At 33.6% G+C, this 19,854-nt stretch overlaps 1 protein-coding gene across 1 annotated transcript in view; it reads left to right on the top strand.

Moving 5' to 3' along the window:
• PRR27 (proline rich 27) overlaps positions 1-17,742 on the top strand; it is a 25,030-nt gene extending 7,288 nt beyond the window's left edge. Inside the window, exons 10-15 of the mRNA XM_024741595.1 lie at positions 716-742; positions 2,193-2,216; positions 2,305-2,349; positions 3,221-3,340; positions 14,621-15,100; positions 17,731-17,742. Coding sequence (XP_024597363.1) covers positions 716-742; positions 2,193-2,216; positions 2,305-2,349; positions 3,221-3,340; positions 14,621-15,100; positions 17,731-17,742 — 708 coding nt within the window. The remainder of the gene's footprint in view (positions 1-715; positions 743-2,192; positions 2,217-2,304; positions 2,350-3,220; positions 3,341-14,620; positions 15,101-17,730) is intronic.
• The last annotated feature ends 2,112 nt before the right edge of the window (positions 17,743-19,854 follow it).

The following is a 19,854-nucleotide window of genomic DNA, read 5'->3' as shown; positions in this document are numbered from 1 at the left end:
TTTTATGGTACACGGGCCTCTCACTGTTGTGGCTTCTCTCGTTGCGGAGCACAGGCTCCGGACACGCAGGCTCAGCGGCCATGGCTCACGAGCCCAGCCGCTCCGCGGCATGTGGGATCTTCCCGGACCGGGGCACGAACCCGTGTCCCTTGCATCGGCAGGTGGACTCTCAACCACTGCGCCTCCAGGGAAGCCCAAGAAATTGCCTAGTTTTATTCCTACTTAATAATGAATGAAAAAGTTCAGAAAACAGAAATAATTTTACGAGTAAGATTAAATGCATCATTTCAATCTTTTTTAAGGAATCTGTCAGTTCCTCTCAGGAAGTAAGTCAAAACCACTTATATTAAATATAGTTAAGAAATTACTTTTTAGTTTGTTATGGTTATAAAGTAAATATTACTTATTTTGCATAAATATAAGCGGGAAACAATGTGGCTATGTATCCAGTCAGATAAAATGTATTTATATATTTATTGGTTCATTGATGAGATATGTCATTCATCACTCACTTAAGAAATATGTATTTAGCAAGTATTATGTCCTTACATGATCTTAGATCTTTGGGATACAACAGCGATTGAAAACACAATAAAAATAAAATTAATTATTCTTCTTTATAAAAGAGGGGTTTTCTGCATATATTCAAGATGAAATTATGTATAACCAATACAGTGAGAATAAAATGTCTAATTCGTTTTTAAATTTTTTTAAGGAAAATTCAAAGAAGACTGTTGATATGGTAAGGTATTATTTCTATATGAAGCTCTATTTAACTCATATTTTCAAAAACTAATATGAATAGTTAGGTCTATCTGAAATGTTCTGCTTTTAATAAAATAGAGTTATATTTGTAAGTTACTTAAAAATATAATTTCTCTCCACCTTTTAATGTGTTTCTCTCAATTGCCCTGAATTCTTTCAATTAATCCTTCCATGTAAGCCAGACTTTCCACATAAGTTTTATATGGTTCCACTACCTCTTTCTTTTTTTTAATCAAACTTTTACTATTTTTTGAACTGGAAATTTTACTCTTTCTTTTTTACCTTTCATACTAATATTCTTTTTGTAACATGAGAAATATCTTTAATTCCACAAATATCAAAAATATACTGCTAAGGATTCAATCATCCTGGTCCCCAGATTTTGATTACTTTTTTTATTTCTCAAGGAATCTTCTAGTAGCTTATATAGTGAGGAGAATGGTACTTTTAATATAAAACAATTAGTTTATTAAGAAATACTGTGCTTTTCTGTTAATTATTTTAAGTAAATTAGGTATTGATAATTTTTTAACAGAGCCACATCAAAATAGCCAGTAGACATAAAGAAAAACGTGTAAGAAATATACACAGAGTCATTTTAGAGGTCTGAAATGAAGTAGATACATAGCCAAGAGTAGCTGTTTTACTCCATGCTTTTGATAATGTTCAACTGGACTCTGGTTCATTGGTAATAGTAATTTTTAAAATAAGCCAAAGCCAAATCAACATCCTGTCAATTGCCTTCACCATAGTTCTACCCTGAGTCTCTCTCACTGTTTAAAGTGTTGAATACTGGATTGGGTTATGAGTTGTGTAAATCACAGGTTCAAGAACACTTGCTGTGTTACAGTGAGCCAAATGTGTAAGCACAATGGGAAAACTTCCTGGGAGAGGAAGTTTTGGAGAGCATGGATTGTAGCCCACAGTCTTGTGGCCTGAGGCACAGCCCAACATCTTCATCTTCACTGTAGGAGGAAGCATTCTTTACCCTTTCTCTCAAATTGGGGGTACCCAGGCACTAAAAAAAAGAAAACAATGATCTTCCCAGAAAGGGCATGCAGGCTCTGCCACATACCTCAACAGCCTAATTAGTTTTAGTTTTTCTCCTTTCTCTCTCTCTCTCCTCACCTTTGCATCTGCATATACTCCATGAGAATTTGACATTATATGAACAATATAGGTAAATGGAAAATTCAAAATATATTTTCAGTCAAATATCATATGGACACAGAGAATGCTTTGATAATGAATATTTAAACTCATTAAATCCATAATACATTCCTATAAAGTAGTACTTTGTTTTTTGGTAACAGTGATTTTGCCTTGAATTATTAAAATAATTAGCTCTAATTCTCTACTATAATGATATAGACAAAATTACTCGTGAGCTATCTAAGTAAAGCTGATCCTCATTTTCTTTCCCTAAGGAATCAACCGAAGTACTCACTAAGGTAAGAAATTTCCGTTCAAACAAAACTAATTACATATTATCCCATATTTTCTTTTGTATTTATCACAGTTTATTTTTATTATTAACAGAAAACTACATTGACTGAAGAAGGAAAGAATCGCCTAAATTTTCTGGTAAATTTTCCATGCAAGCCTTTGTAGCACAACCAGTCTCAGCTTGGACACTGAACTGCGATCCTCTCAAAAAATATAAACAAAAAAATGCTATTTTTAATACAGTCTAATTTCTATAAAAGTCTTCCCTATACTTTGTCAAAACTATTACAAAAACATTCTCCCATTGTACTAATTGGATCATTGCCATGTATCCACTCAACCATTATTCCCCAGTTATTCTAAAAACCCATTGATTTTTCATTTTGTAAAAACAGGAAATTATCCTGAAGGCAGATGTCACTGTGTTTAATTCCAATTTTAATCTCTATAATAATCTATAGTTGGACCCATATAGATGGTTCAAAATACAACACAGAGGAGAGGAATATTTATTAATATGTGACAGGCACTATACCAAGTGCTCTCTCTATATTAATTCATTTACTTCTACGAGGTAAGTGACACTCAGAGATTAACAACTGACTCAGTGTCACAGATTCTTCTAAGATAAATCACACATTCTATATGACTCTCAGGACAAGGGTGTTTCCACCAGACATGGAAAAGAAGCCACAATCTGAGACACTTATTTAGTAAATTAAGAAATTATCCCCTTGCCTTCTTACACACACCTTTTTTTTCTTTTCTTTTTTTTTCTGCTTAAATACTTTGGCATTAGGGTCTGAAATAACCAAAGAATATTCTTAATCCTACAGTTTATTTTATGAATGTAAACATAGAGTTAATTTTATATGAATAACCTCTCCTTTGCTTAAGTCTGTTTGGTATCATTTAGAATTTATCCAAATAAATAAAGCTTTAGTTTATTTGGTTATGTCCAAGAGTGCTCTGACGCATTGGATAACGGAAAAGTTATATTTTTTTCTAGGACAAAATCAACCAATATTATCAGAAATTAACCTGGCCCCAGTATCTCAAGACTATTTCTCAGTATCAGAAAACTATGAAGCCATGGAATCACGTTAAGACAAATGTTGTCCCCTATCTGGTGAGTTCTCCCTTTTATTTTTAATTTTAAAAACGGAGTTATCTTTTATAGTAAAAATAAGATAGGGAAATTAAATTCCAGCAAGCTCTCAAGTAGAAGCTGAAACAAAATTAAGTAAAAATTCTAGGCTGGAAATTAAATTAAATTAATCGTATAGTACAAATATAGTTACAATAAGCAGAAATAATTATAATGATAAATTGTGTTTACATTGGATTTAAATTTCTTAAGTGTTTGCTTATAACATTTCAGTTTATTCCTACAGCAATTTTTCAAGTTGGGTCAGCATAGAGAATATGACTTCCATTTCACAGAAGTATCTGAAATTCCAAAAAGTAGCCTGACACAGCTCTAATTAACATTTCACCTTTATTTCATTTTTTAAAAAATGTGACTTAGGAAACTTTTTAAACATTAGGAATAAGTGGGAGAGCAGGAAATTGCACCCAGAGAACTGACAGTTTAACATAAAAATATAGGATTGGAATCAGAAGCCCTGACATAAATAAGCTTTTGACTTTGGTCAAGTCACTTCATTTTTTCAGGATTTTTAAAATATGATTTAATTTATTAGATATACATGTAGCATTTAAAGATATCTGTCCTATAATTAGAGAAAATAAGAATTTAGCATCTGTAGTTTGAATATGAGATGCCAAAATGACGCTCTAAATATTTCCATGGGGTAGTAAATATTCTTTTTGTTTTTTATTATAAGCACATAACTAAAATATATTATTCCTTTCTCTTTTAAAGAGATACCTTTAAGATTCTTGAATTAACTGCTTCTACTTGATTATGGTATATTTAGGCTTATAATTTAAACAATAAATAGGATTTTTGTATGAAGAATGCATAATGTTAATAGAGTTTCAACTTTAATTAAGTCATACTTGGTTTATGAAATATTTTAAATTTTGCTTACACCTTTTTGATTCACAAATGTAAGTGATCTGTGTATGTGCATGCATTTTATAAATATTTTGAAAATAAATTATAGGAAAGTTTCTCTATAGCTGATAACACATTCAGCCAGAAGCAACAGCTCTGGGTGGAAATTGTCACAAGCTTAATGGTCACAAGGATGTTAACTTATCACCTTTGAGTTCAGACTCAGAATTTCAGTTTGGTGGAAGAGAGTTTTCCTACACAAGCTAGTTTAAAACAAATTCTCTCCATTATTTTCTATGGAAAAATCACCACTGTTTTAAATACACAAAATCTACTTTTCTTAGTGTCTCTCTTTGACATTTTAACCATTGCTTTAAAGCCAGGATGAAGGGCCAAGGAAACGAATAAACATCAGTGTTGCTTTTTTGTGCAGTCACCTTTTCTTTTTCTTACGCTGTCCTTGCAGTATATAGGTCATCTCCAATCTTGGAATTCTGTCTCACTCAAGTTATCTTCTTGTTCCTTTTATATGTCCTGCAATGAGACAAAGTAGGTTTCAGAGAAATGAGTAATAACAGTGGTAGTAATTTATTGAGGCCTTACAATGCTAGTCACAATTCTAAGCCCTTTGCCTATATTAAAAAATTTCATATTCACAAAAAACCAAGGAGGTGGTTAATATTATCAGCCAATTTGAGATAAGGAAACTGAGGCCCATGGAAGTTAAAAAGACTTGTTCATAATCACCCTGCAGAAGTGGAAGAGCCAAGACTCTAACACAGATTTCCAGCTCTAGGACTCCAACACACCACTACTGATGCCAAACTACACCTAAAGTCCACCTAGGGGATTTTTTGGCTTTAAGTACATTGTCACAAACATGATTTGCTTTGTCATGTCATTTTGGCTCTCCAAATGATGAAAACGGATCAGACAACTTCAAAAAATGATTTTATGTGAGAAGAATAATAACTATTGTGAATAAGAGCTGAAATCACAGCTGTATTTTATAAATAGCAATATGTCCATTGCTATAGTTATTTATACATTTGTTTTACACTTTTCAAAAGCTGATCACGTATTCTATACTGTGAGAGACATGAGGGAGACAGAAATAAGGTACCAAACTTATCCTCATTAAGCTCTATGCTAGACAAAGATACAGGAATGGCAATACGAGGTGCCAGATGCTAAATTAGAGGCATGAGAAGTAGCTGGTAGTACAAAAAGTTTGTGATGCATCAGACTTAAGTCATAAACTAAGTCTTTCAGATAATTAAAACTAGACTAAGCAAAGCAATGGCAGAGAAAAAACGAAGTCAAAAGGTATTGAATTGGCAGAAAAATTACAAAAGAAATAGAGAAACAAAAAAATGCACAATAGATTTTAATAATTTTAAGCAATTTCTTAAAGTATCAGCCCAAGGTCATTTTGCATAATGATTTTTTTCCCTAAAACCTAGATTTCAATTAGATAAAAGGGTTTTAAATGTAGAAAGCATTTTATGTCTAATAAACTATTTAGAAAATAAGAATAAATTTTCCTTCAAAATTGGCTAAAAATGTAAATATTTACCACTTAATGAATAAATATAAATATTTCTTTTATATGCAGGATTGAAGAACCTGGCTATCAATTTTCACTCATTCATTAAATTGCTCCACAAATAGTTATTAAAACCTTACTATGGGGCTTCCCTGGTGGCTCAGTGGTTGACAGTCCACCTGCCGATGCAGGGGACACGGGTTCGTGCCCTGGTCCAGGAAGATCCCACATGTCGTGGAGCGGCTGGGCCCATGAGCCATGGCCGCTGAGCCTGGGCGTCCGGAGCCTGTGCTCCACAACGGGAGAGGCCACAACAGTGAGAGGCCCGAGTACTGCAAAAACAAACAAACAAAAAAACATCTACTATGTGCTAGGTATCATGTTGAACACTAAAATATATTAACTAATAATCATTATAAATAACAACATTCTGCTAGAATAGGATGGATGGGTGTGTGTTCTGTATACAAGCATACATTGTTTCTTGAATATAAATCTAATAGATAATATTGTATTATCTTTTTCTTTTTAGGCTTGACTGGAAAATCTATCTTCTACATTTTCTTATCTACCACTTTACTTCATACTACCAACATGTTTGGAGAGGCCCACTAATAAGACACAAATGTTGAGAGAAAGGAAGACTGTGCAGAATATTTCCTGAATTATTTATATTCTCCCTGTTAGTTCATGTTGAATATACTGGGTTTGTATGGTGGTTTCATAAAACTTAGTTGATGATTATTTAAAATACTTTCCCTACTCTTTCTGAGTTGCAGAACTACATTTCTTTTCCTCTGAAAATAAAATTTCAAGTGCATTCTTTGGTGTGTAATCATCATTTCCATTGTTCATACTGGCCCACTAGGCTATGGATGATAATATAAACGGTCCTTTAACAATCAGTTTACACCAGCTTGATTACCACCAAAATAACTGTACACTTTCTGGGTAATGCAATTTTACTTCTCATAATGGATAACCTTGAACACTACAAATTATATTCTCCAAACACAGCTAGGTTTACAGTACTATTCAACCATTGTTTTACCAATTTTTGATTTATTTGTGCTCATAATCTATCACAGCATTAATCCCAAATCTTCACCAGATCCCTCAATCCTCCTATCCCGGGTCACATTGTCACACTAAAGTAGGGAGTCAGGCATTGAGAACATAAACCTTCCAAGGCCCCCCATTAATGGTATCAACAAATGGAGAAACAAGAAACGCAAAGAAGTGGATTCATGCATGGAATGTAAGGGAAAACTCTAAGGGGGTGACATGTCCAAGAAGACAAAGGGATAGGGAAAGATAAAGGAAAGTTGATTTAGGAGGAAGGAATAAAGATGAAAATTATTTGAGCTTAGAAATTTGTGTTAAGCATCTGCTTATGATGGGAAAACACTGGAGGAGTTTTCACAGGGGAGTGACATTACATGATATGTACCTTTGGTGAAAAGATTTGAAAATTGGAGACTTTTTCTTAGACACGGTAGAATACTCCAATCCTTTAACCCTCTCATTGTATTCCATTCTGTCCAAGCCCTCTTAGGCTCGCTTCTTATTCAAGCTGAACACTGAAGTGTTTTTCAGAAGGAGGTAACATATGCCATATATTTTGAAAGGGTAAGAGGTAGAAGCTAAGATAATTCTTCTTTGCCTTCGTAGAACACTCCATCCCTTTTTTCTTTGTCTTCGTAGAACACTCTATCCCTTAACACTCTTATTACATTCCATTTCCTCTATTTCTTATTCGCCTCACTTCCTTTCTTGCACAGCTCAGAATTCACCCTTGATTTTTTAAAATATCATCTTGATAACTCGTGTAATTCTTTGCACCTCTGTACTTAATCCTATGGGAAAACATCCAAACAGGAACTAAATTTCTATTGCCACTCCATGCAAGGAGCTGAGCACTAAAGTAAGTTTGTTTTTTAACATTGTTGGTCACCAAAGACTATCAAAATTTGTCTTGTTGGCATTAGAGTTAGCAGCCTTCTTCAACACTCCCTGGAAAAAATCTCACTGGAAAAATATTTGCCTTTCTACTTTATTGACAAATATTTTGTCCATCAAGCCTAAACACTATCCACCTCCCTAGTATGACACTTCAATAACTTGATCTAACTCTGAACGTAACTTTAACTGTCTCCTTCAAGTCTCAAGGGATGTGGTGATCTTCCTCTAGTTCAAAGCTAACAGCTTTTTGGTGCTTTTTAAATTTACTCTGTAGGCTTTCCTGGTGGCGCAGTGGTTGAGAGTCTGCCTGCCGATGCAGGGGACACGGGATCGTGCCCCGGTCCTGGAGGATACCACATGCCACGGAGCGGTTGGGCCCGTGAGCCATGGCCGGTGAGCCTGTGCGTCTAGAGCCTGCGCGTCCAGAGCCTGTGCTCCAGAATGGGAGAGACCACAACAGAGAGAGGCCCGCGTACTACAAAAAAAAAAAAAAAATTTCCTCTGTAATCTATCCTTTTCAATGATGTTCAGTGGGGCAAAGTAATAATGATGATTATCATATCTAAAACCATTTGAACAGCTATGTGCAGGGTAATTTATATATTTGTCTCAATTATCCTTATAATTATTAATATTACTCATAGTTCCTTTTTTTAGAAGAGATTAATGTTTATTACATCTGCCATATTAATTTAATATAGGCCACATTTATTTATGATCCAGTAAAGGTTTTTTATGTGTTATGTGCAACCTTTAGTGTACATATAAGGGTCATTAAAATTATTGTGCTCAGTACATTTAATTGTTAGGGAGTGATCTAATCTCATACTTTTACATGTACCTGTCCAGTTTTCCCAGAACCACTTATTGAAGAGCTCTCCTTTATCCACTGTACATTCCTGCCTCCTTTATCAAAGATAAGGTGACAATATGTGCATAGGTTTATCTCTGGGCTTTCTATCCTGACTTCAGACTATACTACAAAGCTACAGTAATGAAGACAGTATGGTACTGGTACTCTTATATTTCTAATAGCTATTAATATTATAACTTGCAGATGAGGAAATTTTAGTAGAAAAAGAATAAGTTGTCCCTAGGGGCATCATTCTATTTGGACCTGTTGATATTTACTTCCTGGTAATTTTCCCGTTGTGGAGCACAGGCTCTGGACGTGCAGGCTCAGCAGTCATGGCTCACGGGCCCAGCCGCTCTGCGGCATGTGGGATCTTCCCACACCGGGGCACGAACCCACATTCTCTGCATCGGCAGGCAGACTCTCAACCACTGCACCACTAGGGAAGCCCCCTGGTAATTCTTATAACAGTCTTTATCTAGCTACTTTTTATAGGTATTTTGCAGGACTTCTTTTCTTTCTCCTGCACAAACATTGATGTTCTCTAGGGCTCTGACCTCAGCCACTTCTTTTCAAATTCAACATATTTTTCCAAAATGTGTTATCCACTTTAAACATTTTAATTGCCACATAACAATCAGCTGATAAAATCAACTCCTAATTATCTAGATAACTTCAGCTCTAAATTTCTGTCCCCCAATATTAGACAAACATACTCAATTGACTTCTGAAACTCTCTCTATATGGTTAGCTTCCCAAATTAAAATGTAAGTAATATTAGAGGTAACATGTAAGCAGAGCTTCACTTGAGTCCCCAGTGTTAAAACATTATCTGGTATTTGGATGAATTCCATATATTCCATATATTTCAGACCTAATATTTTATTACAGTAGACTAAACTGGAGCATAGCATTTATCATAGCTCCTAAATTTTTATGCCATAGCACATGGTGAAAACACCTTTAGGACCTGAAATGTTTCCCAGTAGGTGATACCAATCTCCCAGTGAATCTATAAAAAGAAAATCTCAATAAAGCACCCATAGAATGGCTATGTTTAAGCAATTTTATTTCCTGGTAAGCCCTCCAAGACAAATTAATTGCAAAGTGTATCCCTAGGTAAGTAAATGAGATGACTTCCACTTAAGGAAGTTTAGCCAGAAGCCAATTAGTTGTTGAAAGACATCTGCCAAAAAACATAGTTTGGACTTTGATGTCATTTATGTTAGGTAATGCTGACAGTAGTTAAATAGCGGAACCTGATTTTATGTGAAGGGTCTTCCTAGTCAGACTAATAAAGCCATACATTCTTTTGTCACTCTCTAGAAGAGAAGTACAAAATACATTTTATATTTTCTGAAACAACCAATTTATAATATTAATGTTCATAGGGTCAATCAAAATGAAGCTTTTATTTTGGGCCTGCATTGTGTGTGTCGCTTCTGCAAGGGTGAGCAAATGGACTTTTTAAATTACAGCAATAATATACCCATCAAGTAATTATAGACAGGGATTCGTGTTAATGGTATAAATTATTATAGTGTTGATAATGATGCAGCAGAGAGATATGTTAATGGACATGTGGTTTGCTGTGCCAAACTTTTCAAAAGAAATTTTTAAAAATCTGAATTTAAAAAGTTGTGTAATCTGAAAATGAATAAACAGCAAGGAGAAGAAGTGAATTCAGAAATGCAGTGGGCTGGAGAAAGGTAAAATTAAAGGGAACCAGAATTCCATGAAGATGATCTTCACTGGTTATATCTTCAAATTATAGAAAACTGGATTAGGCTTCCTCTGGCAGTGAAGTCCCACTGCTGGAAGTATTTATGTAGAGTCACAAGGAATACTTAATGGAGTTAAAGTAAATGGACTTAATGACTACCAGTGTATTATAAATAGATGAGCCTCTAATGTAAGAAATAGCTGATGGAAAATTCTTAATCCTAGCCAACAAGTGAGCTAAATATCCTCTTTTGGAAAAAGAGAAAATTATGACATCTACTCCATAGGATGGCTTTGAAGATTAAATATGATAATTATGTAAAGTACTTAACAGAGCACCTATGATATAGTAGGAGCTCAAATGCTACTTGATATTATTAACTATTATTATCAGATTATTGACTGATACTACTAATTATCACCCTGTGAAAATTTCAAGATATTTTCCAATCTCCTAAAATCACCTGAATTAAACTCTAATTGTTAAAATAGTAAATGATGAGTTTCCTACACTATCTTGTCATTCTTATCTCATACTCTGTTGTACAATCTGTGAGAAATTCATAAAAGATATTGAAGCTTAACTGGAAAACAACTGGACATATGTTCCTTCTGCAACTGTTAAGAGGTGGCTACAAACCACATACATACAGACAAACACACACACAAATGCAAACAAAACCTGAAAGGTGAAAGAGAACAGCAAAACAAGATATATGAAAAAGACTGAATGATTTTTCAGATGGTAAGATTTATGTACATGTAGAAAATTACAAACCGAAATCTATCAGCCAATATAAAATTTCCTGAGACAATGGTCTATGTTAAAAAAATATAATGATGATAACAATAATAAACAACTAATTTATACTAGCGATTTATATTTCAAGAAGAAATTAACTATATTAATAATACAGTTGTACAAATTCTTCAGTAATAAAATCTTGGTACAGATGTTTTCAAATGAATAACCATAGTCAATTAATATTTTTCCTTTTGTTTTAGAAGTGTTTCTACTTCATTGATGAGGTAAAACTTTTTTTCATCTGTGTATAAATGTATTTGTTTTTACCTTAAAGTATATTTTACATTTTAAAACTCTGATTTTTTACAAGGCAATTTTGTGACAACTATTGCTGTTAAAATATTAATGCTATTAATCTCTTCTTATTTGATAGAAAAATATTTGTGGAGTATAAATGTATTTGTGTTAAACATATTTACTGTAAGGTCTTTATTTCTTTTAAATGAGCAGAAGCATTAAGTAAGTGTACTCCCTTTAGAGTGTGATAAAATTTTTGCTATACCCAGGTTTCCTCCTCATGCCTCTATGAAATTTTATGACAATACTGTACTAAGTTTACTTCAGCAAACTAAGAGATTAATCTGGGAAGGCTTTGCCTGTATGAAAGATTAGAGCAGAAGAAAGCATGACCTAGGAATTACCAGCAGGAGGAGTATGTCCCAAAATGTTAAATGACTTCTGTGCAGCAAATACTCATAAATTATCACGACGCAGGACACTAAAATATTCATCACTTGACATATATTAGAATTTTTTTAGTTCTTTGTCATTTTTACCTCAATTCTGATGACAGGAGCATGCTAAGAAAATGATACTGGTATCTACCCACAAGCGTGCAGTAGAGAAACATGACAATCTAGCAAGGAAAGGCCAAGAGATATGATCTGGATGTGTGCAGTTTGAACCAAATACCATTAGATATATGGAGAAGAAGTAGAAAGGTTTTGAAAATAATTTTTTAAATGAAAACAATGAGATAATACTTTGAATTTCTTATAAGAGTTAAGATTTTAATCTTAAGAATCTAGGGCTCTCTGGTCACAGTATGAATCATTGACATTTGTCTCTGTGAACACTCTGGAACATCTATCACTTGTGTATTATGCATCATACCTTCAGGTGACAATATGATCCAGGAGCAAATATTTTATCTCAGTAATTCAGGAAACCAACCTAAAATTGGAGAGAATATGATACACAATATTAAATTTTAATGAAGAAGCTTGATAGCTGGGAAACAGTAACCCAGACACAAGCAAAGAAACCTTGTCTGTTCTTTCCAATATCTAAGATCTAGCATGTGGACAGCACAGAGGAGGCACTCTATTTTTTTTTTTTAATTTTTGAAAATCTATCAAGAAAAACAAAATATCCCAAAGCTACTGAGGAAAAATCTACATTCATTGAGAAGTTATATTGCAAAGCCTTGTTTAGTCCCTAGGGATTTTGTGATAAACCTAAATGATGATCTAATGTAAATATCTGGTGTAAATAAGTCACTAGCCAAAGAATTAATCAAAACACTTGGTTCCCTGTACCTAAGTATTTGTAAATAGTTATGAACAAGAAAATTTAAAGAGGGTGTAGAAAAACTGGAACCAGTAGGACATTAAAATCAGTCATTGCCGATCTACTTTGTAATAAGATATTTAGAATAACAGGACTGGGTCTACACAGTCATAGGAAAGCAAAGCAAACAACTATATTGCTTAAGAAAGAAAATTCTACGTTACTCACACAGTTTTGGCAGTTATAGTCACTCAGAATGCCAGTAGAGATCTAAAGAAAGATTTTTTTCAGGGACCTGAAACTTAAAACCAACTTTGTTTTCTTTGTTGTTTTAGAATTTTGTCTCATCAGGTGGAGAGGTAAAATATATCTATATTTGTTTATATTTTAAGAAATATAAATATATTTTAAGAAATATATTTTATATTATTAATTTTCTTTTTAAAATAGCATTTTCTGTCTAATAACATTAAATAATTCAGTATTATTAAGTTTTTCCCTGAAAAGCTAAATAATTTCATAACATGTTATCTTTTCTTGCTGTGATGGTCTCACTTAAAAATGCATCTATAAGGATGAGCATATTTATATTTACACATATTGTAATTTTTTATTCATATTGATATCCTGCCCAATTTCACTGCCACTTCATTAGGTAAATACTTTTAAATGAAAATTATATAAATAAAGTTTTATATCATAGAAATGTATTGCTGATTAAAAAAGGCAGCATTTTCCAACAAATATGAAAATTGGGTCTATGTTTATCAATAGTGCATGTTACTGACAGGTTAACTTGGAATACATGAAAAGAAAATAGCTCCATCAACCAGTTACCATTAAAATAAACATATGATAAGAAATATTAAATATGGCTTTTTATATTTTAAATGATATTTATGTTATATAAATTTTTACTTTCTTGGATTATAATTGGGCTATGCAATGAATCAAAGAATCTAGAGTCTTAATATATAAACAAATACATACCAAATTTGCTCAGAAAACTGACAAAGTTATAATAGGAAATAAAACTTCATGTGTGTGAGACTAAGAAATGTCTTAATTTTCTATAAATTCTTACATAAGGTTGTGACCTTGGAGCTCCCTGACAGTTTTACATACATGTAATAGACAAAGCTAGAGAAGTTAAAGGAAAATGAGGAGGTCCTTCTACCAAAAAATAATCATGTGAAATGTAATAGTAAATGCATTAGTAATATTTAGAATTTTCTCATTTAAAACACTATCGGGAAAATTAAATATGAAAAGCCCATAGTATATATTGTGAAATGATCATCACAATTAGTTAACATCCATCACCACGTATAGTTACACTTTTTTCTCGTGATGAAAACTTTTAAGATCTGCACTCTTAGCAACTGTTAAACACACAATATGGTATTGTTAACCATAGCCAATTATATCTCAATTGGGAAAAAAAAAAAAAAAAAAAAACCAGCAGTCATCCACATCCAGTCTGCTTTCCTTCTTAATAACAATTTAAGATGCCTAGCCTTGAAGGAGTAGAAGCTTTGAGGAAGGGTGGGAGGAATTCAGAAGGACAGCTAGAAAAGGTATAACTAAGTGAATGCACCCTTGGGGGCACTTTAGAGACTCAGCGGGTCCTGAGGGCATCCAGCTAGGCGTGCTGTGCAGATAAAGAGGCTTGGAAGGACTGATCCTACACTGTGCATCTTCTTTTCTTCTATTGTTGTCCTGGCCTAGCTGGCATATTGTGCAGTTTATAACACTCCAAGTCACTGACACACAAAATATTTCCTTTTACATTGAAGTTTATTCCATTTTCTTCAGAAATGATTAGTTCTTATTTTGTAAGTGATGCAAGCACATTAGCCTTGAGAATGAGACTAAATTGGAATTCTTTAAAAAATAACCTTTACTCATTGTACATCATCACAGTCATAACATAAGTAATGTAGCGATAAGATAGAGGTAATGACTTTAACTGACTTCTTTGCTCTCGTTTAGGATTACAGCGGCAATCCTGACAGTCCTTACCCAGTTAACCCAACTCTGAATATTCCTTATCCCATACCAGACAGTGATTTCACTCCTCCTGTCTATCTTACAAGGAATAAGTTCCCCAATTACCCTGGGAATCCTGACTGTGATGCCGGGGTACCCTCATATCCCTGGGTTCTCACTGCTCCTGGAGCCCCCCTCTACCACATTCCTAGTTTTCCCATACCTTCTTGGTTGTCCCATCATCCTCCCCCTCCTTGGGCTTTCCGCCTTCTTCTTCCCTCAAAAAGACCTATGGGACCTTATTTCCCACCTGATACAGCTGCACCTACTGCAGCCGATCCATATGTACTTAAGTCTCTTGCCCCACCTACAACAAACCCACCTTCTATCCCAGAGACTGAGCCACCTGCTGTGACAGAGCCTGATGAAGCAGAAATTGCAGCAGCTGCCCTAGGACCTCAGTCCTCTATTTCTCTTGACCAGGTGGGTTGCCTCAGTCTTACTCCTGTTATGCATGAGAGGTGTAGGAGCAGGAAAGAAACAGTCTCTCCACAAGCAAATATATACTGTCTCAGCTGAAATATTTTGTACAGCTTTACTGAGACACAATGACATACCAATACTGAAAGTGTATACTTTGGTAAATTTTGACATATTTATACACACCCATGAAAAAAATCACCAGGATAATGAATATATCCACCACAGCCAGAAGGTTCCTCCTGTTTTTTTTAATATTCCCACCCTCCCCTTTTTTCCTGTCCTTGATCTATTTTCTGTCAGTACAGATTGGTTTGCATTTTCCAGAATATTATATAGGTAGAATCATACTGTATATACTTTTTTGTGTGTGGTTTCTTTCACTCAGCACAATTATTTTGAGATTTATCCATGTAGTTATGCATATCAATAGTTCAGTCTTTTTATTTTTTTGGAAAGTAGTATTAGATTATATGGATGTATCATAAATTTTTACCCATTTATTTGCTGATGAACATTTTAATTTCCAAATTTGATGCCATTTATTTATATCCAATTATATATTGAATACTGTACTGGCTTAAATTGCAATATTCAATAAAAGGGATTAGATGGACAGCCCTGTCTTATTTCTGACATTAGGGGAAAGTTTTATTTTAGGATACCATTAGGTTACTGTGATTTTCACATTTAGTAAACAGGAACAGAGAAACATTTTGATCTAAAGCTAATTTTTCCCATTGCAGAGATCAAACTATTCTGAGTGCCTTGTGAAATCTGAGCTTTTTTTACTCTGGCTTGTATGATCAAAAACTTTTTCCTGCTCTGTGCGAGCGCTAGAAATTGTTCCATTTTGTCCTTTCAGGTGGTTCTTTACCTGACCTGAGGTAGTATCTTCATATGAATAATATATACTTGGTTGAAAACCTTAGGATAACATATTTATTTATTTATTATTTAATTTATTTATATTAAAGTATAGTTGATTTACGATATATTAGTTTTAGGTATACATCATAGTGATTTGATATTTTTATAATTATACTCCATATACACTAATATGTATAAAATAGATAACTAATAAGAAAAAAAGTTGAAAGAAAAAAAAGAGTTATTACAAAACAGTGGCTATATTTCCCTGTGCTGTACAATATTTTTGTTGCTTATCTATTTTATACATAGGAGTTTATATCTCCTAATCCCATACCCCTGTCTTGCCCCTCCTAGCTTCCTTCTCCCCATTGATAACCACTAGTTTCTTCTCTATAATTGTAAGTCTTTTTCTGTTTTGTTATATACATTCGTTTTAATTTTTAGATCCCATATATAAGTGATAACATAGAGTATTTGTCTTTCTCTGTCTGACTTATTTCACTAAGCATAATACTCCTACATCCATTCACGTTGTTGCAGATGGGAGAATTTCATTCTTGATTATGGCTGAGTAATATTCAATTGTGTGTGTGTATATGTATATATATCACATCTTTATCCATTCATCTATTGATGGACACATGCATTGTTTTCATATCTTGGCTATTGTAAATAATGCTGCTATGAACATAGGCTAACATTTTTAGATCTTTGTATCTATGTCTTTGTCCCCCATTTTCCTTCAGATTCTCTGCCTTGTGAATTTCAGCTATCTTGGTCTTCCTGGGCACCCAGGTCCATCTCCCTTCACTAAGTCCTGGAAACAATCCAGGCAGTAAGATAGGACAATCATAGGGTTCATCTCCTTTGCTTCCTGTCTCTTAGGGATTGGTGTTCTTCATAACTTGATGTTTAGATCTTGAGAAACTGTTGCTTCTCATATTTTTGTTATTTTAAAAATTTGTTTCAGGCAGTTTATCTTACTCATATTACCTAAAGAATAGTTCTCTGAACTTTTTTAAAACAATGATTTTTTGAAAAATATTTAGAAGCACTTTGTCCCCAAGTTTTAGTAAATGTCCCTATTTTATAAAAGGGAAAGTGGGATTCCAAAGTACTTCAAAGATACTCTGAACCCTGGGCACAGGCTGAAAACAAATGAGAGTTTAAACCCAGCAGTGAATAATTTCTAAAGTATATTGTTACTAATTGAATATTCCTAGTAGTTGTTTCCTAGAAGGGGGTACCAACTTTTCTTCTTGTTCCCTTGTTCTGACAGGGATCAGAATCAAGTTAAATGGTTGCTTGGAACTGCTCCAGAGAAGTCTGAAGAGCCATCATTATTCTCCAATACTCCACACATTAACATGTTTCTTCAGTAGGTTTCTTTGACACAAAGCACTCTCCTTCTACCAGTATATACATACTTGTAGTTCATGACTGACACGAAGGTAGAGAGAAATTTAAGAAAGTATGGATAAAAAGAAATTGATAAAAAAAAAAGGACCTTGAAAACACTGCTAAATATCTTAGACTGTTTCCTGTAGCCAAAGGAATTTATAAATGACCTTCATTGGGTAATTTGACCAGTTCTTTGTTTCCAAAAGCTAAGTCTGATGGCTTAGAGTATTCTAAATATGAGTTATGAAGAAATCACCAGGGCACAACTTCTTAAGGAATAAAGATTACCCAGAAAAGATAGGTCTAATACTAGGAAATGAAGTACATTTTATCATTTTGTTGTGTGTTTTGTTTTTTAGGTAAAGAAATGAAATTTTCAAGAGAAGAGAGTGCCATGCATTTGTTTCTGTAAGTCATACATGATCATGAGATTTTAAAATCATGAATTATATAGATGTCATCTTCTGAACCCACTTTTGAATATATTTTTACTATATGAAATTCAGAAAGTGGGGTATGGAGAGGTACTGCCAGTCTGTGCCTAAGATCTCTGAAATTAGGAACACATACCCTGTGTAAGAAACTCAGGCAACTTTTGGACAGTTCTTCCTGACATTGATCCATATGGATTATGACTTGAATATCCTAAAATAATAGAGGTCAATATAGGGAAGAAACTTCCATAGGGGGAAGGGGGTTGGGTTGAGTTATGGATGAAAGAAACCATTGTTAAAGTTCTCACAGATCATTTTCTATGTTATTTATTCAACTGCCATTCTTACCCCACATTGAGAACCACTGCTTTAGAAAACAAATAAACAAAGAGACAATTTAGATCTCAAATCTCCTGTCCCCACCTCCTCCCTTGCACCAGCCTTGCCTCCCACTTGTCATTACACACTGTCCTGGGAAGAAAGGCACTGGTCAACTAGCTCATTGGTTACACTCATTCCAAGCTCTTATTCCTTTATCCCTTTGTAAAGCTGTTCCAATTTTACTGTTATAAACATTCACTGGACAGGAAAATGGCAAGGCTTTATTTGACTGTCAGCCAAATCAGAATTTCTACTGAGGTGACATCAGTACTTAAAGTAGAATTGAAGACCAAACTTGATAGCCTTTAGTACTGTTGATGATGCCTCTTAACAGCAGCTTTGCCAAGGAAATTAAAAGGCTTAAATGTTGAGTTAAACTCTGTCTACTGCTATATTCTTTGGGTTTTTTATTTGTTTTACTCTTATATAAGATAAAAGGATATTAATTAGGGAATTAGTTCAAGATATTATGTAAATTTAACAATTTTCAATATGTATTTGCATTTCATTCCTTATTATATTAATTACTTAATTCACAACAGATAAAGGAAAGAGTACTACTTTTCTGGAAAAGTCTTTTAAGGCAGAGAAGGAATTCTACTTCAAGTCATTCAGTATTAGGAGACTGTTGATCTGAACCCAACACTCATACACAAAAAAGTTCTGTATAATATATACATATGTGCAAATAAATCATAGCATTGAATTAACATTGCACTTTTAAATTGTTACAAGAATGCATAATATCTACAAGAAGATAGAGGAAAACAAGCTTGATTCTCTTAAATGTGCCATTGAATTGTAGCATGAATTTGTACATGACCATTCAATATAGTCCCTTAACATTAAAATCATAAAGCAGCAAAAGCAATTCTCTATAATACAAGTCATTTGGTACGTTTTACACAAAACTAATATTTTTTTTTCCCTTTTCAGGAATAACTGGTGGAGAAATCAGTGAAAGCTAGAAAAATTTATTTTCCTTTCCAAAGACTACCATTCTGTTATATTAAAATATACTTCAATAAAAAAATAAAATTTAAAAAAATCAGTCTGACCATATTGGTTGGTTTGTGATATTTTTTCATTAGACTGAATTCATATAGAAATGAAGTTTACGGTGTATTATTTTTCCATTTTACAATTTTAAAAGGTTACTTCCTAAATATATACATAATAATTGTCAGACATTTAAACATGTGATGGCAATATGCGCCTTTTTTTTCTGGCTGAAAATTATTCTGGGCCTTTATTTTTATTTATTTATTTTTTTAACATCTTTATTGGGGTATAATTGCTTTACAATGGTGTGTTAGTTTCTGCTTTATAACAAAGTGATTCAGTTATACATAAATATATGTTCCCTCCTTAGGACAAATGTTGGAAGCAAAGCTATACTGAGAAAATCTTACAAAGAAGCATACACATACACCCTTACAAAAAGAGGTAAAGGGGGGAAAATCAAATATTGCTCTCAGAGACCACCTCCTCAATTAGAAGTGATTCGTTGTCTAAAGGAGGGAAGGAAGGAAGGAAAGAAAGAAAGAAAGAACGAAGGTAAAGTATAATAAAGTTATTACAATTAAAATTAATTATTAAGAAAAAAAGTTTAAAAATAAAACCATAGATGGAGAGAGCCCTAGGACAAATGGTGGAAGCAAGATTATA

Source organism: Neophocaena asiaeorientalis, unplaced genomic scaffold, assembly GCF_003031525.2.
Source record: "Neophocaena asiaeorientalis asiaeorientalis breed wild unplaced genomic scaffold, Neophocaena_asiaeorientalis_V1.1 scaffold445, whole genome shotgun sequence".
Lineage (NCBI taxonomy): Eukaryota > Metazoa > Chordata > Mammalia > Artiodactyla > Phocoenidae > Neophocaena > Neophocaena asiaeorientalis.
Note: the sequence above shows the minus strand (reverse complement) of the source record. Positions and strands in the feature narration are given on the sequence as shown.